The sequence below is a fragment of the Xenopus laevis genome, chromosome 8L (genome assembly GCF_017654675.1).
Source record: "Xenopus laevis strain J_2021 chromosome 8L, Xenopus_laevis_v10.1, whole genome shotgun sequence".
Classification (NCBI taxonomy): Eukaryota; Metazoa; Chordata; class Amphibia; order Anura; family Pipidae; genus Xenopus; species Xenopus laevis.
In genome coordinates this window covers 91,139,999-91,165,566 of record NC_054385.1, presented here as the reverse complement: position 1 = coordinate 91,165,566, position 25,568 = coordinate 91,139,999, and the positions used below count along the sequence as shown (strand labels likewise).

The following is a 25,568-nucleotide window of genomic DNA, read 5'->3' as shown; positions in this document are numbered from 1 at the left end:
TAGCTTTAGTATTTTACTGGATGGGAATTACAAATGAAGGTTGATGCTAATTTTATGAATAGAGAAGGTTACTTTTAAAGGTTTATTTTAATGGATTCCCAAAGTTTTAGGAGAGATATGAGCATATTTGATACAGTAGTAGCTGCAAGTTATAAATGAAACGTCACATACTAACCACAAACTTTCAGTATGTATGATTGACTCTGTTAATTTGCCTAGATAAGTATCTGGTAAAGAAACAACTGTATTATGATTAAAGGAGAAGGAAAGCTACGGAGGCATTTTATTGCCAATAGATTAGGTGCAATAGTGCAAGCTAGAATGCTATATTTATTCTGTAGAATGTTTTACCATATCTGAGTAAAAAGCTCTAGAAACTCTCTGTTTGTTTAGGATAGGAGCTGCAGTATTAATGTGGTGTGACATCACTTCCTGCCTGAGTCTCTCCCTGCTCTGGGCTCAGATTACAGTAGAGAAGGGAGGGGTGGGGGGAGAGGAGCAAACTGAGCATGCTCTTGCCCAGGGCAATGAGGTTTAAAGGAGAAGGAAACCCCCAGGGCGCTAAACCCCTCCCCCCCTCCCCTGTGCTGCCCCCCCTCCCTCCTCCCCCCTGGCCTACCTGTCCCCCTGGGCAAATGCCCCTAACTTTTTACTCACCCCTCTGCGCAGGTCCTGTCCACGGAGTACGCAGTCGCCATCTTCTCCCACGCGCGTCTTCTTCCTGCTCTGATCGGCGTTTTCTGGCGCATGCGCAGTAGGAACAGGTACCGGTACGGCTCTACTGCGCATGCGCCGAATGTCACGAAGTTTTCCGATTTCACTTTGTGACATTCGGCGCATGCGCAGTAGAGCCGTACCGGTACCTGTTCCTACTGCGCATGCGCCAGAAAACGCCGATCAGAGCAGGAAGAAGACGCGCGTGGGAGAAGATGGCGACTGCGTACTCCGTGGACAGGACCTGCGCAGAGGGGTGAGTAAAAAGTTAGGGGCATTTGCCCAGGGGGACAGGTAGGCCAGGGGGGAGGAGGGAGGGGGGCAGCACAGGGGAGGGGGGGAGGGGTTTAGCGCCCTGGGGGTTTCCTTCTCCTTTAAGCTGAAGGCAGGAAGTCTGATACAGAAGCCCATGTGTACACAATAGAAGGAAAGAAATGCAGTATTTCTTTTGACAGAGGACTCAGAGCAACATTACTTTGGGGGTTTACTGGTATATTTAAATGGACCTTTCTGATAAGGCTTACTTAGTTTTAACCTTTCCTTCTCCTTTAATAGATCTCAGACAAGAAAACAATAACTCTGTCTCATTATTAAAATTGCAACAATACTTTAACTGGCCAAATCCAAACAAAATAGGTTTTAAAAGATGATGGTGTCTAAATAAAGAATTATATTTTTGTGATGTGGATGCACCAGCTACACTATTCACTATTACATACAGAGTGCCTTAACGAAGAGCTCTAATAAACAAATATTTACACAAATCTCCTTTCTCTAAAGCAGGGGCAATTGATACATTCCAAATACAGTAGACAGGGTTTACAGGAGACAGTTGCATAATCTCAAAAGTGACATTTCATTTACAAAAAAGCCTCAAAATACAGTTTAAGAGAAAGCCTGGAGCTCAAAGTAAGCTTTTTAGAAGTTATGTACATTCTATTTAAAATACATCCATTTGATAAAGAAATGCATAAATACATAGCATTAAAGTGGTGCCCTGTGAATTAGCAGAAACCATGCTTGTAATGCAGGCATTTTATTTTTGTATTTAGTAATGTAGTTATTAAAGATTGTATGGTTTAAAGATGAGAATTCTGCAGGTTGCAGTGGCTGCATGTTTTACAATTTAATATTTCCACATTAGAGGGTATGGTCAACACGTTAAATAAACAGATGGTATAAAGCATTTTTTTTTTTTTTTTGCATACACAATAATGGAAAAATTAGTACAATTAGTGTTCACACCCCACAAGAAAATAAGTTATTCATGGACTTAAGCTTGATAAACAATGACCATCATGATTGGAAAAAAAAAGCCATTTCTGAACAAACCAATAGCGTATTATTTTGTGTATGATCAGATTTGTAAAAATTAAATACTCAGAATGAAATGGAATTACAATGGCTTCATCTTCTCTCTGATATTCTGCAATCTGCTAAATTATGGCCATTATTGCCACAGCCCTCAGCCAGAAACTGTTCATTGAAATACTCCGTCTATAAGGAAACGCTGCTCAGAAAAGCAGACTTGTCTTTTACTGTCCTGAGCACAGAGCAAAATCTAAGACAACATTTGGGGATTAAAGAATACTATGGAGGCTGCTTTCATGTAAAGGCTAGTCAAAAGCTTAAGTTTTTTTGGGGTTTGTTCTATTGGGCTGTATTAGAGCATTAGCCTAAAACTGTGATATCACAATACCATATGTACAGGCTGCACAACCTTCTTTAGGTTTTTCTTATTTTCCTTTTGCAAGAATGTTTACATGACTGTTAAAGACCTCTGTAATCTAAGCAGGAAAATGTATTTCTACTAGAGAACAATTCCAACACTGCATTCAGCAATTACTGAAATACAGCTCATGTTTATATTGCTAACAGCTAGGGATATTGAGGACGCTGGCCTCCGGGTGCCCTGGGGAGAAATCCGCACCTGTGGATCTGGTTTAAACATGTGTATTCTCTGAATTCCTTTTTCCTGCAACTACAACCCGAGCTGCTAGTTATATTTAATACCTATCTTAACCTGTAGGGATGTAGGGCAACAATTTGGATTTGGAAGTCTTAGCAGGTCGAAAGGATCAATGATAGTGGTCATGATTACGACATTAAGAAACATTTAAAAAAAAAAAGGCCCACATTTCTTGATTTGAGGATTTTAGCTTGGTACACTCCAAGAACAGCATAAAAGAATAACCATCATTTGTCTGAGGTTTAACTGAGGTGGCATGGTCAGCTATCTCAAGTACAGGGGTTCAAGTAATGTTCCTAAGCCAATACTGCTTCAAATGTAAAACATGACCCGATTTGTGATTTGGTTCTGCAAAACACATTCTTTGGAAAGCATAGGTATCTCACCTAACATACATCAGCTAACAGGTTCCTGCATACATAATCAAGAACCGACAATCTTGGAGAGGTCAGTGAACAGCTATGTAGAAAGCAAAAAATATTACCCATGAGTATGAATACTAATTTAACTATTTAGATCTCCTTAATAACCAGTAGAACGACACGTAGTATCACAATGGCAAGCACAAGAGTACGTAACTATACGGAAGCCTGAGCAAGATGAATTAAAGCGTCCTTTAGTAATAAATGTCTTTGAAATGGTTTGAAATTTTAAGCCCCTAGTGCAATGGTCCTAAATTTTAAGGACCCAATTATATGTTTGTTAACCAGCAGCTTGGCGATTTTCAATGTACCGGGTATGTAAATAGCACATGTGCTTAAAGAATAAACCACATACATACGCTGGCAGAGTGAGCCAGTGACCGTTTTTCCCCATCAGAACACATTTATTGCTCTGAAATCCGATGACAACCTATTCAGAGAAGACAAATATCTCAAAAGACACTAAACACTGAACTTTTATACACAAACGACAACCAATATGTCAGTGGAAACAGCAATAAATAAACTTTTCTTTCAATATAAGGACAGAAAATGCTTCTAATGTACAGTCACTATGAATGCCTCTATACAACAGTGACACGTGGCTTAATGCCTTTATAAATGTACAGAAAAGGGTTGATTCTATTTTGGCAAGAAACAGATCACAATCCTTAGTTAGTAACTCTTCCACACACCCGACAACAGTCTTAAATTAAAATATGACAGATCAGTGCAATTAAGCTACAAGAGATACAGAACATCAGTGACAGACACAGTAACATCAGATAATTCCAGCACTTCAGGTATAACGTTATGGCACATATCGATGAGAAAATAATAAAATTCTGTGCTTTAAAAAATCAACAAAAAAAGAAAGTTCAAGTAAATTTACCTCTATGCTGAACATGTGCTGGTCCACAGTGCTAGTGTTCTTTGACAAACATTCAGTCGCACAGCATAGATTATGTGCAATGCGATAAGAAATTTGCAGATGCTGCTTTTTACCCAGAAAACCACAAGCACTCAAATACTATACCAAAGCTATATTACATACAAAGTGAAGCAAAAAGAAACCATCAAACAATATAGGTTTCTTCGTCATCTCTACTGAAGCTGGATCCCGGGGATCTCGAGGAGCTGGAACTGGATTTATGGATGTAATTTCTCAAATGGCCAGGAGTCTGAGACTCTGTTCTGGCTGCTGAGTTGTAAGTAGTCCTGGGTAAAGGATTTGAAGTCAGGAGAGTGGAAGATGTCTTTTTATTACTTGTCGTAACCTCTAGATGTCCAGAGCGGTCGATGATCGCATTTATAACTGGTAAGACAAAGGGAAAATAAAATAAAAGATACAAGACAATCAGCTTCAAAAGCTGTGAACAAGTGTTTAAGAGTAAAATACTATAAAATAAAATGTTTTCTGTACAAAAACAATTCAAAAGTTAAACTAATTATAACATTTAAAATAAGGGATTCCGTGAAAAGTATACTCTTTTAAAGGGGATGTTCACCTTTGTAAAATTTAAATGAAATTATTAGATTTGCCCATTTAAATACGATCTGCAATTTGCCTTCGTTAAAAAAATACTTCATTTTCAATATAGCTACCTGGAAAGGTAGCAGTGCAGAGTTCTCTCTCTCCACTCACTGGCAAAGGCAGGAGGGTCGCAGACCACCTGGCTGTCACAGATTCTAGACAATAGGATCGATAACCAGTGCAGGAATCATAAAGAAAGGGGAGAGCTGAAGTTGTCTATTCCTCCTATGTTTGATTACTTGGCAGGCCAGAGAGGAGCTAAAGATCTCTTCATTGCTTCCTTTCCAGGTGGATAGATTCAGATCGCTGAATTAATTGTAAATTGGCAAGTCTATTTATTTTTAAACTTTTTACAAAGGTGAACATGCCCATTAAACAGAATCTAAAAGTAATGAGCGGCACACTTCTTTGCCAATGGAAGGCTCTATGACAATATCTCAATGGGTAGCTATTGGGGCCTCTTTGGAGACACAGATCTTTACTGCTAAAGGACTGTGGTTGCCTTGGGCTGGTACAGAAACCCAAAACATAACGTACAACATTTCTAGCCTACATCTTTAGTTAAGCTTTAGTTCTGCTTTAAGGATCTGATTAAGATAAACAAGTAAAAGTCAGCAAAGGCCATCTTCATTAAACTTAAAAAAAGAACCCTTTCGGTGTGACCCTGCCAGATCAATATGACATTATAAAGTATTTATATGATAGTGCCAATTTATATAAAATATAAAAATATAAAAATGGTTCTTCAAAATTACCACTGGCAGGACTACTGGTGCCTATGGAATTGTAATATTTAGCATTGCAGGTTACTTGACCTCTCATAATAATTATTAGTAAGATGTTACATGCCCTTACAAGGCAACGCTACATAAAAAACAAGTGTAAGCATTATGTATCAATTACATCTCTCAAATACTTCAGCCTTTTTTGAGGAACATTTTTAGGTTCATGCCACACTGGACCATTTGTCCATCAGATGGCAGCAAAAATATGCCACACCTCCAGTACGTCGTCCTATTTATTTAAATAGAAACTGCAGCACCAATACTGCGGGTACTCAGCTCACGTGTTTAGGCCAAGGACCACTAGTGGTTCCAATTTAATTCAATAGAAACGTTTCTCCACCTCTGTCCAACAAAAGCACTGTACTTATGCCATATTGCAACTGTTCCTGCGTTTCCTTTGCTTATACAATTGTACAGACCAACCATGTTTGCAGTGAAAATATTTAGTTTCAGTATTTCAAGCAACTTATAACCAAAAATAAAAAATATATACCAACCTTCCAATTGTTTCTGAACCCTTCTCAACTCCTTTAGGATAGAGCTGATTTCCTTTAAAAAAACAAAAATGAATAAAGTTATCCAATAAACAACCTACAAACCAGAGATCTGAACGATTAGATTGGAGGGTTATAATAAAAACATATTAATATGAATCATAGGGCATTTTGATCACTATTCTCTAAACACAGAGGTTCACAAAATGCACTTGCTACAATGAGAAGCACAAGTAGCAGTTTGTCTGTGACTCCCAACCAACCCCCTGCTTTGGAACGACTGCCACAACAAGCAATTACTGGCATTTTTATGGCCATTACTCAATAGCACATGCTGTCATTTTTTATCCATTTGATGTAAATTTGATAAAAAGGGCATCATGTCACATAAGGGTAGAGGAAGTTTTCCCATCAGCACAGAAGGGTCTCTGTGATAAAAGTGTAGTTAAAGGGGACCCATCACCCAAAAAAATTATTAAAAATCCTATTTTATCACATTAGTTAAGCAAAATTAACTTAAATTACACTATATAAATGATTTGAATCTTGTTTCCTTCAGTCTGGGAATTCAAAATGATAACAAACAGGCAGCAGCCATTTTGTGGACACTGTTATTAAGGCAAGCCTTGTATCATCTCAGAATCTTGTTTGTGCACCAGAATAGGAGACCCGATGTCCATTCCCATGCCCTGGCTACACAATTAAATGGTAAAGAGAATGGGGGAATGTGTGGAGAGCAGTGACATGTAGGAAGTGCTGAATGGAAAGTGAAAGTAATTGTCTGCCCCTCCTCTATGCCCAGGGCATAGAGGAGGGGCAGACAATATTTGATTGACAGCTGAGATTTTTAAATGAGTTTACAAAAGCTACGAATGCTTTAATAAAAAATAGCAATTGGATTTCATGTTTAATTTGAAAAGGACTTTTATTATACAGATTTTTGTGTCTGGGTGACAGGTCCACTTTAAATTATGGAATCACCAGCAGAGGAAGTTGCGGGATAAACTGAATCAGATATTTACCTTATTAGATGTTTTAAGAATTGGCACTTCATTTTCAGAGTTAATTTTTGCTTCAATTTCTTCCCAGTTCTTCTCTTTATTCTGAAATAACATTCTGAAACAAAGGATTTTAATTATAGAAATATGTTTTATTAAAGGGGCAGTTTACCTTTGAGATACATTTTAGTATGATGTAGAGAGTGATATTCTGAAAGAATTTGCAATTGGTTTTAATTTTGTATTATTTCAGGTTTTTGAGTTATTTAGCTTTTTAATCAGCAGCTCTTCAATTTGCGTGAAAATTCCCCTAGCAACCAGGCATTGATTTGAATAAGAGACTGGAATATGAATAGGAGAGGGGCTGAATCAAAGATGAGGAATACCAAGTAGCAATAACAATATATTTGTAGCCTTACAGAGCATTTGTTTTTTAGAAGTGGTCAGCAATGCCCATTTGAAAGCTTCAAAGAGTCAGAAGAAAAAGGCAAATAACAATAAAAAATGTCACACCCAGCATTTTCTCTGGCAGCAACCCTATGCCTGCAGGAAATTCGCATTAGTGCCCAATGTTGCCCATGCAGGCTGCCAAAGAAATGTAATTGCAAGCTTGTTGTTGTGCACAAAGGAAGTGGGGTGGGTTGGTGTGCTAAGGCATTTTGGGGCCAAAATAAGCCTCTTGTGCACAGTGACAAGCAGTTGCCATTAAAGTAAATGTCAGCATGCATGGGCACGATCAGTAGTATTGAGTGTATTCCTGCTGGGAAGAAATGTGCGTGGGATGTTACCCTCGAGCAGTATTTGTTTAAATTTTTTTTTTTTTTTTTTTTTTTTTTTTTACAAAAATGTGGTTTTACTTGCTTTTTCAAGTCCCTGTTCTTTCAGCCAGGTGCTCCCATTCCCATGTCAACCCTACCATGTTTTTAAATTATAGATGTATTCGAGAAATGTACAAAGAAAGCACACAGGTATATTATTTAGGAAGCTATACAGGCAACCCACTGTATAGTGCACACATTTGCACAGATTTTGTGGTGACCAAAAGTCTGAGAGACTGAGGAAAGCCAGTATCTATGTGATCCTGGATAGATGCAGCATGTTCTGCCATCTAGTGGCACAAATGCAAAATTATTCATATTAATAAAACAGGCATAACAGTAAAATTGCAAGAGGTTCCATTTCAACAATATTACAAACAACAGGTAAAGCTAAAACTTGAATGTAACTTAAAACTTAATGGTGACCTACTTCATTTTTTCTGTAAGGACCTCAGTGTTTGCGCATATTGTGTGTGATAACTGAGACACAGGATTCAGCATAAGATTGTCAAAGATCACCTGAAATAGAAAATGAGCCCATCAGTTAATCCACTTAAAACATTCGACAATTACTATTCTAAACAGCAGAATTCCACTTAAAAATCCACTAACCATGTGTTATGTTCATTTAAATGTCAGATTATCTGTCCAGCACCTGCAAAGAACCTGTTTCTGGCAGCAATGCTTACTTTACTAACTGTACATTGAATGTAAATGCAGCCAGCACTCATGTTGTGTTACCCATTTTTTTGGAACAGTGAATAGAGACTTCTTAGCTGAAGAATCACATACAGTGATAAGCTGGTAATATAGTGCATCCTCTGACTGGACTAAGGTTCAAGCACTGTCATCGGGGTTTTGTACTATATGTGCAGGATCATCATAGGTGGTTGTTGATATAATGGTGAAATAAGACTGACTAAATAGGCCAACAACAGATGTAGGGGTTTCTCCACCCAAAAATCAGGCAGTCGCTTCTGTGCCATTCCCACAGACCCATGTCTGGGGCAGCAGCTTTAGTGGGCGGCCTATGGTGCCTTTACATTAAAAATAAAAAAAATTAAAAATAAAATAGCCTGCCACCAAACCAACAGTGGAGTGGATTCAGTGGAGTGGATTCAGTGGAGTGGATTCAGTGGAGTGGATTCAGTGGAGTGGATTGGGAAGAGGGGAGGTAATACAACTATGGAGGTTTAGTACACTGAATACACATTAATATTTTGTATCCCTTTAATATTTGCTACCAAGATGCTTTACGGATTCAAATCAAATCTAAATTTAGAGTACTCTATACTGGCCAATTATGGACTTAATGCTTTTTTAATGAGTAAAATTTAGATGTTCCAACACCTGAGAGATGCTTTCTTCTACCAATTATAGTGCATAACATTGGCCGGTATATGAGGGTGGTACAAAAGAACCACATGAAAGTATGTCTGAAGCTTGAAAAAAGGACAGTGAATTAGAAGTGATACTATATAAAGTGTTAGGCTAGAAAGCTGTATTCTTGTCTCATCTGGCAACAAATTTAAAGCAATATATGTGGCACAAATTGTACACCCTAGACAGCTAGATTTCTTGGAAATAGACCTATGTAAACCAATAATGGCATGCTGGGGTCCTCTAGTGACCAAACAGAGGTATAACCTTTTACTGCCAAAATGATCCCACATGCATGCTTGTACGATAAAAAATATTGTTTTATTATATAATTATAAAATATCAAAAACTCCCCATCTCATACTATGCCGCATGGATTGGGCATATTGGTAAAACAACCAAAAACTGGATGGTTCAAAATACCTATAAAATACAGCAAAAAAAAGTTTGATGTGAAGCCAACTGTGAATCTGTGGCATTACTGGCAACTAATGAATACATTTAGAAGACATCTGATAGTTTGAATTGATCATGGTTCTAAATACATTTGCACAGCACTGCACATATTGTGTAGACAAGAATCATGAATATACTGTAAAGTATATCCACGTAAATGGTATCATCAGTTATAATCGGTGACTGTGATGTAATTTCTGTCACATGACTCACTGACACGTGTGTATTATAGTAAGTATCCCCTGTTGTAAAATGGGAGGATATTGGAAGTCACCTCTGAGTTGACCTGTATAAATGCATTTGCTTGTTCCTTTATATGGTCATAGAACATCATAGTAACTTATCCGTATATTTTACAAAATGGAGTACTTTATTCACTATGTATTATATGCAAAACACAAAAAACACTTGCCAATTTGTGGCAGACTTCTGCATCATGTCTGGAGTAGGCAACAGAAGCAGCTGCCTAGGGGGTGGGGTTGGCATGATGGCCGGACTTTGATGCCAATAAAACTTGGCCTGGAACTGTTTGGCATTGAAGAAATTCAGAGTCTAATATTACAATACATCCACATGCCAACTGCATACAAAAAAGGGTAGATACCTCTTCTATGTTTCTAGCTCGTCTCTTTGATGGATCTTCTCTGCTGTCATTCATATTTTGATCAAAGTCTTCAAGGCCTGTTGAACCCGGTGGAATCTTCTGGTAGTTCAGACTTGCTTCTGGTATATGATGGACCAACTTTAAGCAGAAAAGAAGTGTAAGCTACTAGATAAAACAACATGTAAAAGGTGTCAACCAGGGTTTGCATTTTAGAAAGGCTCTTCTACTACAAAAGTACATGAAATAATTCTGAAAGTATGTTATTCGTTAAACACTGGTTTATTCGACCTTTCCCTAATTTAGCCATCTTATGATCTAGTCAGGATTCATTTTATGAACAGCAAAGAATTTTACAAAAAAAAAAAAAAAAAAAATACTTGTGCATTAAAAAAGTTGACTAAAGGGAAACGGTCACAAAAGATAACCTCACAAAAGATACTTAAGTGTGATAAAGGTGGGCAGTTCTGAATTAATTGCCCAGTCACCAGGATCTTCCACAGATAACCCCCCCATCATGTGATACTTTCTTTAATATAAGGGCCGAACAAGATTAGTAAAGAGGGACAACTACAGAGCCATGGTACTTCGCCATCATAGGGCTTCAATACCATCTGTTCTGTTACAGTAAACACTATCCATTAGGAACATCATTTCTAACCCTATATAAAATGTAAGCCTTTGAAATAGAAGCATAGAGTCAACACAATATGGTGGCATTTCTACAATTATTTCCAGTTTATGAGCGGTTTTGGATGGAGGGTATCTATCAAGTAAGCGATACACAATATTCAATTGCTGTTTGCAAGACTATCACTAACAGTGCAGATCTGTAAATATGCAGTAAATATAGCAACCAATCAGCTTTCAAGGGCCTAATCCATTATAAATAATAAGAAATGCCAGATATTGAACATTGGCTTTGTAAATATTGCTAAGTGTGCGTATGATCACCTGTTCAGCAAAAATAAAGCATGTGTATACATAGGTTCTTGATTTGGCAAATGCAGAAAACCTTATAATTGAACTTCTACTTACTACTTCTACCTTATACATTTGTATGTAGGTCAGTCTTATGATTGCATTCTACTTATACAGTGCTAAGATAGAGGATAATAAATACATTTGAATTTCAATTACTGAGCTCACAGTATGAAGGTAAACGGGGATAGAAATGGTGCAGCCTAACTCAAAGCTTTAGCATATTTGGGCTCAGAATCAGGTTTAACTGCGGATAACAAGGTTAACACAGTTCAGATGTCTCTCGCGCTGTTGCTTCAGAAGCATGATTTTTCAGCCTATTAAATGTACGTATTGGCAGCATTAAACTATTATTTCTGCTTTAGAAGGCATATTTCACTTAATTGGCACTTTTGAGTGAAACAGAAAGCAGGCGGCCAGGGATAGAAGGGGGAATTGTGCTTCACCATTTAGCAGAGTTTCAATAGGAGAGGAGAATGCATCATGGTTTTCTTGTGCCCTCTGATGAAACTTTAATTGGCAAACACCATTGCTACAATGCTGCTACTTCCATCAGTATGACCGCCACTTTCCAATATGGCCTTTCCAATGTGACATCCATAATTTACCAGGTGCCATGTCAAACTAGCACTTAGGTGTTAAATAGTTTCTAACAATTTACAAGGTTAACATATACAGGTATAGGATCTATTTTCCAGAATGTGTGGGACCTGGGGTTTTCTAGATAACGGTTCTTCTTAAAGGCTGCCATACACAGGGAGATTTCTCCCCGATCAACGTAAAGATGCGATTTTTTTAACCTGCCCGATCGGCATCTGGCCGCTTATTGATTGGGGACGCCCATCGGATGGCCCCACACATGGGCCAATAAGCTCGGTCTGTCAGTTTTGCAACAAATATGGATTCATACAGCTTAGTTACCATCAAGCACAAGGTACTGTTTTATTATACAGAGAGAAAAGTCAAAATATTAGAATTATTTTTTAAAATCGGCTCTTATGAGATGGCCTTCCTGTAATTCAGAGTATTCTGGATAACTGGCCTCCAGATAAGGGATCCTATACCTGCATAATGTAGAGACAGCACAAGGTTTGAGCATTTAACAGTTATTGCACCTGTGGGCAATCTGTCAGCTGTCTAAAGGAGTTCCTACCGTATATACTTTTTATATATTTCTTTTGCCATTCCATTATACTCTTTGTTCTTATATACTATTAATTATTAAAATCTATGCATTAAATGGTTTATCTGCAATAAAAGAAAATTGAAATGCAAATGCACATTCTCCCATCACACATCACAATGCAGAAAGGAAGAAATATGTATATTCTAAAGGAAAAAAAAAATAAAAAGATGCACCTGTGAGGAGCACGTTCGTTGTACGGACCGTTTAATTATCTGTGTTAAAGAAAAAAGATGGAGAAATGAACAAATGGAAACCCAAAGCAAAAAGGCAAATTTATCACTACTACAAAAGATGCGATTTTAAGAAATAAACTCACTCAAATATAAGGTTTGAGCATAAATAAAACAAACATGAAAATGAACTGTATACTTATTATTTATCTAAATGCAAATTCTGACATTTTTTTCCTTTTCATTTTATTCTATGGGGCGCGTAGACTGTGTTCAAGCACCAAAAGGTACAACTTCCTATGGGAAGTTCCCACAGGAATATCTGCAGGGATCTGAAAAAAGTAATGGGCCTTAGAAAAATGAAAAGTTCTAAAATGTCCTGCATTCAAGTCAATTTCACGAGAGCAATTTCAGTCTAGTACTATTTAAGAATTAAAGTGATATTATCACATGACAGATCTTCCTGGAACGAACATTTTAAAATGAAATCCTGTCGTCGTCCCCCCAAAGGCCCTTTTTACCTGTGTTGGACTCCTGAAACTTATCAGTCATGGCTAGTTACTAGGGTTTGAAACTTGTCCACCCAAATGATAAATTTTAGTTTGAAATGTTTACTTAATATATATTGTAAACTGTTAAAACTATTTATATTATTTCATTAGGCTAAATAAAAGGATCAGGGGTTGTTCACCTTTAAGTTATCTTTTAGTATTTTATAGAATGGCCAATTCTTAGCAACTTTTCAAATGGTCTTCATCTAAAAAACACAAATGCTCTGTGACGCAAATTTAGTGTTATTGCTACTTTTTTTTTTAATTTTAGCACTATTAAGAAGCTATACATATCATACAGGAGTCCATTTTTAAGTGATCTTGTGAACATGTAATAAAATTGGAATAGAAAACAGGTCGCGTTCTGCTAAACAATGAGGCCTAGGCTGCATGCAAATCTATGGGGCAAGTTTCTAGCTATTGTGAATCATAGTTTCCTTGGTGCAAATAAATATCCTCTTACAATTAATCAAGGTGTGAAAAAGGTTTGAAAGAAATACAGGGGGTTGAGAGAAATACGGATTTGCCTTATGTTTATTTCTGGGTCAGTTGTGTCCTAAATAGTAGTAGCCAATTGCTGTTATAGAGTAAAGCAACTACTCCTGCTCTGGGCTTAAATACAAGTCGCTTGCCACTAGTCATTATATCAGTTGAGGAGCTTGTGCTTTAAATTGCAGCACAATCCACATATTGCACATCATTTTAGGAGATTAAGGTAAACATTGCTCCACTCTTCTACTCCTTATGTCACTTTGGTCCTTGGAAATAAATTGGGTTTACCAAGCCTGAAAAATTCTCTGGAAGGTCAAATATAAAAAATACACTTTCCCTGTCAAACCTGGAGGGTGGCTGCAACCCTTTCCTGTCAGCCACATACAATGCCATTCTTTCACAACCATTAAAGTAACGTTCTATTTATAATACATGGTAAGAAAAACATGTTTCCTTAATAGACAAAGGCTGCATTATCCTGCTCTGGTAGATGAGACACTGCCAAAAATGGATGGTTCCGGACCTGTGTTTGTGGTCAAAACTGTGGCACAAACCATGTATTATGCATTTAGGGTGTTGCCAAAACTTATGATTTTGGTAATCTATAGATTACACACCACAAGTTTCAATGTACAGTGAGTCATGTTTTAATTTACGGTAAATGTTTATTTTTGTTTAATGCTGAAAAATCAAAATGTCCCCATTACTGCAAAGCAGGAGCTTATTTGGACGGCACCCTTACTGATCTATAATAATGATGATTATACTGACAAAGACATGAAGCCACAAAAGTAAAATCTCAAAACCCTGCTCTGTTTCACTGGAGAATGAAACAGATATTAAGCCAGTAGTAAATAATAAATTGTTTTTCCATAGAGGGAAAAAGCAGATTGCACAATATATGTACCTGGTACATAGTTGGTCATATACTTTTTCACAACTGCTTTCTGTTAGCATTAATAATAATAATAATAAAAAAAATGTATTTAGGGCTTTAGCACATGGGCAGATTCGGGGAAATTTAGTCGCCTGGCGACTAATCGCCTCTTCTTCGGGGCGACAATCTCCCCAAACTGTCTTCCCCCTGCTAAAACAAAAATTGTCTGCGGCTATGCACTCAGGGCACTTCGATTTCCAAATTTGCCTTACGAGGAAACTTCAGGCGACTTCAGAAATCGAAGCGCCGCAAGTCGACTAAATCTCCTCGAATATGCCCGTGTGCTAAAGCCCTTAATGTGTACACTTTAGATATGAATCAAATGCACTTAGGGCACAATAAAACACACACACACACTTTTAACCTTTGTCATTTATCAAGTGTTTAACTGTGGACGTGCTGAAAGTGGAAACAAGCCACAAATAACAAACAAACTCTACCACCCACTTATTGAAGATGAAGCTAACTAATAGAAAAAACTGTGGGCTTCAACCAGAAAAAATCTGTGGCCTTCAACACACAATTATGCCAGGGGGCAATGTACTGTATAGGAAGAGAAATTAGAATATTCCCAAAATGCCTTACCTCTTCCCTTGCTGAAATGGTCGAGGCTGGGGTGTTTGGCACAGAACTGATTGAGGTGCTCTGTCCTGTTCCTGAGGAGCTCTGAGAATCTCCATCTCCTGCTACATCGTGAATCTCTCTTGCCAAACTGGCAACATCTTTCACCAAGGTTTGACTCAATCTGTTGCAGACAACAGTGTTACAAATGTTTTTGATGTAAAAATGTATATTGTACACTTGGAGATTTGAGACTGGTTTCTGGCAGCCTACTAAAATAGGATTCTTTATTTGCTATAGCAAACCGGATGGGAAGCATTGTTTGCTCCCCCTAGAAATTAAAAAACAAAAGCTACTGAATTTCGCCAACTACAACTGTCCAGTGGTACAACATTAAACATTGTATCAATAGCAAGGTTTAAAAGTCATAGAAACGTTGAATATTCGCACAAATATACCCTCACGTTAAGGTACATTCATTTTCCCTTATGACACTTAAAGGAGAACTAAAGCCCTTTGCTAATAAAAACCCCTACCCTCCATAGTCCCCCCTCCCAGGTGTTCACACAAGTAAATGCCCCTAATCCTGTTTTAACCCTTCATTGCAGAGTCAGTGCAGCGGAGCTCATGGGCGCCATCTTGTGGCGCTTCTGTAATCTCCGGGTCCCTTCATAAATTTCCGTGGTTTTTGGCGCATGTGCAGTTGTTCAGTACAGGAATAGTGTTACAATTGTGCATGCACCGATACTTTCTGAAGATTCCCAAACCACTGAAGATGGCCCCCGTGAGCTCAGCTGCGCTAACTCTGCAATGAGGGGTAATTACCAGCTTAGGGGCATTTACTTGTGTCAACAACTGTGTGTGGGGGGGAGCAGCGAGGGGGGACAATGGAGGATAGGGGGCAGGGGTTTTTATTAGCAAGGGGGTTTAGTTCTCCTTTAAGAGAAAGCTAATTACATAACATAACTTCATGCATTCAGTAGCTCTGCCTTTAACTTTCTGTATTTGCTCATTAAAGGGGTGCTTCAACTTAAAGGGATACTATCATGGGAGAAAAAAAAATTTCAAACTGAATCAGTTAATAGTGCTGCTCCAGCAGAATTCTGCACTGAAATCCATTTCTCAAAAGAACAGATTTTTTTAAATTCAATTTTGAAATCTGACATGGGGCTGGACATATTGTCAATTCCCCAGCTGCCCCAAGTCATGTGACTTGTGCTCTGATAAACTTCAATCACTCTTTACTGCTGTACTGCAAGTTGGAGTGATATCACCCCCTCCCTCCCCCCCCCAGCAGCCAAACAAAACAACAATGGGAAGGTAACCAGATAACAGCTCCCTAACACAGCTGCCTGGTAGATCTAGGAACAACACTCAATAGTAAAAACGCATGTCCCACTGTGACTCCTTCAGTTACATGGAGAAGGAAAAACAGCAGCCTGCCAGAAAGCATTTCTCTCCTAAAGTGCAGGCACAAGTCACATGACCAGGGGCAGCTGGGAAATTGACAAAATGTCTAGCCCCATGTCAGATTTCAAAATTGAATATAAAAAAATCTGTTTGCTCTTTTGAGAAATGGATTTCAGTGCAGAATTCTGCTGGAGTAGCACTATTAACTGATTTGCGTTTTGAAAAAAACATGTTTTCCGATGACAGGATCCCTTTAAAGTAAACATTTAGTATGTTATAGAATAGCCAGTTCTAAGCAACTTTTCAATTGGTTTTCATTATTTACTTTTTAGAGTTTTTTTTTTTAATTATTTGCCTTCCTCTTCTAACATTTAACAGCTTTCAAATGGGGAAACAAGAAGGAGAAAGTACCCCGCTTCACCTATTCTACTGTAGCTTCACAAGTTATACTCCTCTATTCATGCCTAATAATTGTGAAATAATTGGTTGCAGAATATCAAAAAAGAGTCAAGGCGAATCATTCACCTTGATAAAGCTATTCTAGCGAAACGCATTGGCGTTGTGGTGCTCTATTTGGTTTTAAAACGGCATTATACATTATTGGTTTTTTAACGCGTAATTTCTGTCCTGTGATGGATACGTAAGGGTGGCATTTAGGTGCCGCTTGCTCAGTTCTACTTCATTCTTTCTCTCATTACAACTTTTTCTATTTGTTCCAAGGGGCCGTTGCTTTGTGTTTTTTTAGCCTAAGATAGCTCTTTACAGCTTAGGACTAGTTTAAAACTCGAGACCACATCCACGATTACCCTGCCTTCTCCAGCTTTGTGGTGTCCCAGGTTAGAAATCAGCAGGAAGTCGTTTTTGGGACAAATCCACAATTCTTCATTTCATTTTCTCTTCTTTTAATCTGAAGTGGTTGTTAAAAAAAAATCTGGATTCGACTGAATAAATTAAACTCCTTTTTAAAATCAATTATTGGTATTAATTTGGGAATCTAATTCATTCAATATTTATAGCACAGCACTTTAGTTTTCTATCACTATTTCATTATCTAAATCATGAATCGGTAATGAATTTGTGCTTCAATTGATCTAAGATATGAATTTTTAAATTGTATCTCTGATTAGTCACTTTGAAGGAATTAATTAATATCCTTGCACTGCACTTTACTTACTTAAAATTATCAATAAGCACTTGCACTTTGTACACCTAGGTGATGGATCAATTTGTGATATTCTGCAACCAATTATTTCCCAATGATTAGACACGAATAGAGGAGAATAACTTGCGAAGCGACAGTAGAATCGGTTAAGAGGGGTACTTTCTCCTTCTTGTTTTCTCAAATTATTATTTTACTGACCTAGGTCAGACCTCTGCTTTGATTTATTGGATTAATTTAATTTTAGGTAACCAGGGTGTCAATTGTAAACTACTATAGCTTTCAAATGGGGGTCACTGACCCCATCTAAAAATAAATGTTCTGTAAGGTTACGAATGTATTGTTATTACTACATTACATTTTTATTTTGGTCCTGTTTTATTCATATTCCAATCTCTTATTCATATCAATGCATGGTTGCTAGGCTAATTTGGGCCCTAGCAAACAGACTGCTGAAATTGCAAACTGGAGAGTTTCAGAATGAAAAGCTAATTAACACAAAAAACACAAATAATAAAAATTGAAAACCAATTGCAAATTGAATTAAAATACCAATCTCTACATTCTACTAAAAGTTGACTCAAAGGTGAACAACCGCATTAAGCACCTTGTGCATGCACATTCAGAATAACATCTATGCCAGATTAAAATCTGGAAGGAAAGTGGAGGATGCTTGGGTGCCTTATTTTACATGGCATAGGACTGCAGGCCATGGGGGAAAAAAAAGACAGCAGCCCAATGCCATAAGAGGATTTCAAATAACACAATGTTGTTACAGGCTTTACACACTACACGGTCATACCATATTTTATGGTGTCTGTGCTGGGGTTAGAGAGACAAAACATTGCAGCCGGTAACAGCTGAAGCACATGATGTTGACCCAAGTGCATGATTTGGATGAGAGTTGATCTGATGCTGTGCTTCATACTCACCTGGCTATTTCTGCAATTTCCACAGATTGGGCCATGAAGTTGTTATAAACTTCCTGCTCATCCTCATCCTTATTCTGCCGACTGCTGGACTTGTGATGTCGCGACACACTGCTTGACCTTGAAGTCTGAGTGGCTGTTGAAGCACGGGAGTGTTTGTGTTTAGGAGTGCTGTGATTTGAGCCACACTCCTCCTCAGATGTAGAAACATAATCTGATCCCTGCTGCCTCCTTCGTGAAGCTTATAAAATGAATTGGTTTTAGAGAAAGAGAACGTTATATGATCAATAAAAGGCTTGATTGTGCCCCAGTAACCAATAAAAGACTTGATTGTGCCCCAGTAACCAAGACAGAGTGGCGGAATTCTGTGCTTGTGATATTATTTGTGTAATATATTATGTTTAATGGATAAATTATATGGGAACCAAGGCAAAAATGAAAAGTAAACATAGGTTTCATCTCATGCAAATAAGAACATTACGAAATATAATCAATAAAAAAAATCTGGTATGGTTTCTGCAATAATTTTGGATATCCACCTCTCAGCAACGTGCCTCTACATACTGTATAAGAGTCAGATATAGATTGATATTGATTAGGTCAATTACATTGGCTTGGGCTCCTTTTGCCTATGTATTAAGCTAACTGTGTCAACACAACTGACTCAGACACAAAGCTGTATATATAGAGAGATGGATTGCTGTGAGGGGGGGATAGTAAATATTAACATCATTATTTTAGAAATAGTACATATTGTTTAACTGTGTACATTTAGAAAGTTCCTTATTTCCTTGAGATGAATCTTGCATTACATTTTCCATTTACACCATAATTCCCCTATAAGCTGTGCCTGTGTGCATATATATATATATATATATATATATATATATATTTGAATTTCAATGAATTTAAAAGAAAGCACAGAATGCCTTAAAAAGGAAGAAGTGATCAAAGAATTATTTTACAGTAGATTTTTAAGAAAGAAAGCACACATGAAAGTAGTCAGGCTTAAAGAAAATAGTTAAACTACGAATGAGTGATTAAGGGCTGGGACACACTGGGCGATTTGGGGAGATTTAGTCGCCTGGCGACTAATCGCCGCAACTTTTCTCCCCGAATGCCTCCCCTCGCTGTGCGCCTGGATAAAATGAAAAGTCGTCGGTGCTAATCACGTGGCAATTAGGTTTCCGAAGTCGCCCGAAGTTGCCTCACAAGGAAACTTCGGGCGACTTCGGAAAACGAATCGCCACATGTGATTAGCGCAGGCGATTGACTACTTTCATTCGGGGAAGATTGGTCACAGAAAGTCGCGGCCATTAGTCGCCAGGCGACTAAATCTCCCCAAATCGTCCAGTGTGTCCCAGCCCTAAGTCTGATTTCTTAAATGCTTAGCTTATCTAATGAATATTTTACATTTCTGGGTTACTCTTTGATCTATGTGTTGTCTGGCATCCCTCCGCATGGCAAGATTAAAGATCCCCGGCAGGCAAGGGGTTAAACTATCTGGCTAGACAAAAAGCAGCAGGAGACAGTGTTTCTCGTGACTCCTATCATTCCCAGCACGATCTTATTTATAACAATTTTGATAGACGATTGTATATATAAACATAACTCTAAATGCCATGGGGTATATTTATTGAAGGTTGTAAATAAAGCTCATCACAGTTCTCAAGACAGCAATGTCACTTCTCTCTCCCTCTCCAATAGTATAGGTTTTTATAGGCATATCAATGGGTAAAATTGTCACCCCTAAAAATCTGATGCAAGTTAATACAGATCTGGTGAGTTCCCATATGGAGAAATTTATTGAGCTCTATTTTCACTACAAAAATGTAGGCCTTAAGTTGTAACCTATTCAGCTATCTACCTCATCTGGATCAACCATTTAAAATTATCCCCATGCTGCAGGAGTGAACTGGATTGGTGCTAATTTAAAAATACCTGGTTTGGCAGAAATGGGTTTGCCAGACCATGCCTTTAAAGCACATACTGTATGTCATGCTAGTCATTTGTATTTTAGTAACCGACACTGGGAATTACTGTAATTAAATAGTACACCTTAAACTTTTTTATTTTTAGTGATCCTTTAAGCCAAACTTGTTTTTCTATGGATACTTCCTTTTAAGTTGATTTCATTCATTACATGGATTATTCTCAGAAACAGTTTTTGTTTCTTTTGCTGTTGATTAAGGAGATGGTGCAAAAAAATTTTTTTTATTGTTTATTGTTTTTTAATCTATTATTAAGTTGCAAGATTTTCAACAAAAGAAACACATTTTAACAGAAAGAAGAGACTTAAAATAGTAATATAATCTCAAAAAGAAGAACCGCATTAGTTAGGAAGTTAGAGACAGTGAAAAAATGTGTTCTGTAATAAAAGAATGTTAATAAACTACAATAAATCTGACTAAAAACCAATTCATTTGAAAAACTCAAGTTTAAAAATGCACATTATAACTCTTTTTAAAAGGTCCCCCCCATTTTTTTTTTTTTTTTTTTTAAATCAGTTCTAGAATAAGGGTTGTGCTCATAATTCTTCTTGCAAATCAGAGCAACTTACGTATACACATAGCAGTAAACTAGCCAGAGTACGTGAACATTTTAATTTTAATAAAATATGATTGATTTAATTAACTACACAGCTTTTTTTAGTCTCCATTCACCCCAAAATATTTTAAACAAAGACTCCTCATTTTTAAACACTGTAAATTTCAAGGCCATTGCCTTAACAGGGAATTGCATAAAGATACTAACATTGTTGTGATTATTTTTTAAAATGTGTAGTGATGAAAACACCAGGGGGCCGATTCATCAAGCTCGAGTGAAGGATTCGAAGTAAAAAAACTTGTTTTTTGGGCTACTTCGACCATCGAATGGGCTACTTCGACCTTCGACTACGAATCGAACGATTCGAACTAAAAATCGTTCGACTATTCGACCATTCGATAGTCGAAGTACTGCCTCTTTAAAAAAAAACTTCGACCCCCTACTTCGGCAGCTAAAAGCTACCGAAGTCAATGTTAGCCTATGGGGAAGGTCCCCATAGGCTTGCCTAAGTTTTTTTGATCGAAGGATATTCCTTCGATCGTTGGATTAAAATCCTTCGAATCGTTCGATTCGAAGGCTTTAATCGTTCGATCGAAGGAATAATCCTTCGATCGTTCGATCGCAGCATTTGCGCTAAATCCTTCGACTTCGATATTCGAAGTCAAAGGATTTTAGTTCCTAGTCGAATATCGAGGGTTAATTAACCCTCGATATTCGACCCTTGATGAATCGGCCCCCAGGTGTGTAGTAAGTAATCCTCGAAACCTATAGTAACAAAAGATATCTGAAATTGTCAAGCCTCATATTGTCATATATCTCAGTAGCACTTAGAAGCCTTAACAGAAGGGAGTGTAATGTTCGGAGAGGTAAGAAATTTTAATCAAAACAGAATAGTCAATTAAATAAAGAAAATATGAATACTATTGAGGCAATGTAATAAATAGGCATAACATTTGAATCAGGTTGAATAATCTATAGCCACCAATCAAATCCTTGCTTTTAAACAACTGACCAGTAAATGCTGATAAATGGTCACTATGAGTTACTATACAAACATCTTTACTAAATTTTGCCGTTATCATTACACTGCATACATCTAATCAGTGTCAGAAACCAATATTTAGAAGGGACATTGTTGTTAGAATACACAGTACCTACAAACAGCAGGTGATATTTTGAAAAGTAGTGTAAAAGTAGTGTAGTTTTGTGAAAAGTTTTGCTGCTGAAAATGTTACTATGTATCATGCTTGCATAAAATCCATTAATATTTACTGCAAACAGACTTACAAAGCCAAAGGATTTAAGATGTTGTACCAAATGTAAAGTTTGGTGAAACCTTTTATTGGCTAACTGATTAAGTAACAATTGCAAGCTTTCGGAGTACACAGGCCCCTTTGTCAGGCAAAATACAAATGAAAGCTGAAAATGCACATTATATATACGGTTACATCACTGGGCAATACATTTGTGCTCTGATAAACTTCAGTACTGCAAGTTGGAGTGATATCACCCCCTTCCACCCCCCCCCCAGCAGCCTAACAACAGAACAATGGGAAGGTAACCAGATAACAGCTCCCTAACACAAGATAACAGCTGCCTGGTAGAACTAAGAACAACACTCAATAGTAAAAGCTAAGTCCCACTGAGACTCAGTTACATTGAGTAGGAGAGATAACAGCCTGCCAGAAAATAGTTCCATCCTAAAGTGCAGGCACAAGTCACATGACTGGGGGCAGCTGGGAAATTGACAATATGTCTAGCCCCATGCCAGATTTCAAAATTGAATATAAAAAAATCTGTTTGCTCTTTTGAGAAACCGATTTCAGTGCACAATACTGCTGGAGCAGCACAATTGATGCATTTTTTTCATGACAGTATCCCTTTAAGTTGACTGTTGACTTCATCTCACAATAAGGTGCTGACTGTACTAGAGTTTGCTTCATTGGCTAATGCTAAAGTGCTCACCCTGGGGGCTTATCAATATCTGGACTGAAATATTGTCTTATCTTTACAGGTCACAATTCCTATTTGTAGTTTCTTTGTTACAGTCTGGTATAGACGTGTGAAGCAGATAGGTTCTGGTTCCATATGTTATACCACCCAGAGAACCCTTACCTGTATCTTCACTTTTTTCTTGTCCAATTCCTAATTGTGCATGGTTGTGTTAACCTTACCCTATTCTGTCTTGTCTAGTTCAAACTATGGGGCCTGACTGAATCCAGACCCCTGGACTATTTACAACCCACCCAATTACTTTAATTATCTCTACAAGTTATATCTGTTTATCTGTAACTTTCTAATTTATTGCCCATAAATTCTTTTTCAGTGATCCAACAGTATATATGATGTGCCTTTTCAGCTTTCATTTGTATTTTGCCTGACAAAGGGGCCTGTGCGCTCCGAAAGCTTGCAATTGTTACTTATTCAGTTTGCCAATAAAAGGTATCAACAAACTTTACATTTTCTGCAAAGCCAAAGGAATCAGTCTCTTTATAATGTACATTTTCTGTGATTGTATAGCCAAGCAGTTAGCTGGTTTTTGCACCATACTGAATTGTCCATACTATAACAGCTGTTTAATGTATGTTACCATTAATATCTGTTGTGCTCCTCATAAAGCAAAGAATAATGTATGCAGTAGAATGAAAGCAAGCTGTTTATTAATTCTAGTATTAAATATAGCAACAACTTACTGGAAGATGAGGAATACTTGACACTGCTTGAGCGTGCTCTTGATGGAGTTTGCTTCTGTGGAAGTGCTACAGGTTTCTTAAGAGGTTGTTTGCTTTCTGCCACAGCTGGCTTTCTATTTGTGTAACTTTGGTCTACGCTACGTCCTGAAAACATTGCTCGCACTGAAGAAGAGGTTTCAGAGTCACTTGGAACATTAAATGAGCCTGTTCGTTTTCTTGGCATTGCAAGGATATCTAGACGAGATGGCTTTTTAGGTTCTGTAGAACTTTTAGCAGAAGAGGAGTTGGCAGAAGACGTTCCTGGACTTATATTTGATCTTTCTACATCAGCACATTCATTGTCAGATGACTCCCCTAGACGAGCACGACGCAGTTTTGAGGCTCGTGTAGGCCTCGGAGTTGATAAACTGTTAGACCGTGTAAGAGCCTGATGAACTTTTTGTGCATTTGATGATCTACTGGATTCATCTTTGCAAGTCTGAGCAAATGGTTTTCTCCTTGAAATATGCCTTGAAGAAGAATTCTCATAGTCAGATGAAACAGTTTCTGAAACTGGCATATAAGGAAGACTAGAACATCTTTCTTCGTCTGTAAAGTCTAACGAACCACGTGCTCCAGTGCTACGTGTCATCCCTTGCCGCTTAGTTATGTTTCTGGTTCCAGCATCAGCAGGAACTGTCCTTCGTTTCTCAGAAAGTCGTGCTCGAGCACTTGGCTGACAATACGGTTCTTGTATAGAAGATGTGGAGGAGGACTTTTCCTTCTGAAGGTTTACAACTCGGTTTTTCTGCGAATGACTTGGTGCATTTTTATCACTGACTAGACTAACTGTGCTGGCAGTGTCCACATCAGATTCTCCTGACAAGGAGTCATCACGTAAACAAGGAGTATTTTCTAATTCATCAAGGTGAGACTGTGTAAACAGCTTCGCTTCTAAAGCAGCCAATGCCGTTTCTGTCTCTTTGAGTATTAGACGTGTCTCCTGACTGTAATCATGACTTGGTTTTGTAACACTTAAATCTTTAAGCAATGGATGAGTTGAAATATGGGGAAGCTTATTTGATGAAACATTGCTACTGGACTTCTCTTTGGTAAAGCTTTCCTGCCTTACAAATGAAAGAGGTTCTTTTGCAGAGCCATTATCTTTCTTATGAAACTGATTAACTATCCTTCCTGAACTTGGAGTTTCAACACTTGAATGTAAATTAGGTTTCAGGTTAATGTGGCTTTCTTGGTTCTTAATTAGATCTTTAGAGGACAGTCCAGAGGTTGTTTGTTTTACACTTCCAACATCATCATTTCCAACATAAAAACAAGTTGATTTCTTTTCACTAGAAGGTACTGAAGTCCTTTGAACAGATGGTTCCCTACTATGAAACTCCTCTCCATTCCATCCATTTCTATAAGTGTTAGAAGCCTTGACAGACTTCCTAACTGATATGACACCATCATCAGACTTGCTTGTATCACTAAGGCTGTCTGGATCCAGTTCCTCCTGAACTAATAATAAACTGCTGTTTTCTGCAGAGATTCCTTTTTCTGGTTCTTCCACAGACTTCCTCTGAGATTCACTTGATAAAGACTCTTGGCAAACAAAAATTGCTGGCATTAAATTTTCAGGAGGAAGTTGTGGAAGGAGTCGCCTTGTTCTTGATGGCACAGTGGGATCTGCTTCTCCTTGGACCTCTATACGCTCAATGACGTCTTCTGTAATGCAAGGTTCTGATTAATTCTAATTTCATTATGACTGTTAAATACACCAAACAGAACCATCTGCAAAT

At 37.8% G+C, this 25,568-nt stretch overlaps 1 protein-coding gene across 5 annotated transcripts in view; it reads right to left on the bottom strand.

Annotated features, from left to right (window-relative positions):
- Window positions 1-1,869: 1,869 nt before the first annotated feature.
- The window catches only part of cep170b.L (centrosomal protein 170B L homeolog), a 58,390-nt gene continuing 34,691 nt past the window's right edge, over window positions 1,870-25,568 (bottom strand). For 3 of the 5 annotated variants that reach the window (XM_018230619.2, XM_018230620.2, XM_018230621.2), the window contains exons 12-20: window positions 23,788-25,494; window positions 18,551-18,788; window positions 15,074-15,233; window positions 12,512-12,550; window positions 10,175-10,312; window positions 8,165-8,253; window positions 6,941-7,034; window positions 5,922-5,973; window positions 1,870-4,420 (exon numbers count right to left, since the gene is read on the bottom strand). In XM_018230619.2, coding sequence (XP_018086108.1) covers window positions 4,182-4,420; window positions 5,922-5,973; window positions 6,941-7,034; window positions 8,165-8,253; window positions 10,175-10,312; window positions 12,512-12,550; window positions 15,074-15,233; window positions 18,551-18,788; window positions 23,788-25,494 — 2,756 coding nt within the window. In that variant the 3' untranslated portion in view covers window positions 1,870-4,181. The remainder of the gene's footprint in view (window positions 4,421-5,921; window positions 5,974-6,940; window positions 7,035-8,164; window positions 8,254-10,174; window positions 10,313-12,511; window positions 12,551-15,073; window positions 15,234-18,550; window positions 18,789-23,787; window positions 25,495-25,568) is intronic. The other 2 variants (XM_018230622.2, XM_018230625.2) reach the window with 1 other exon arrangement.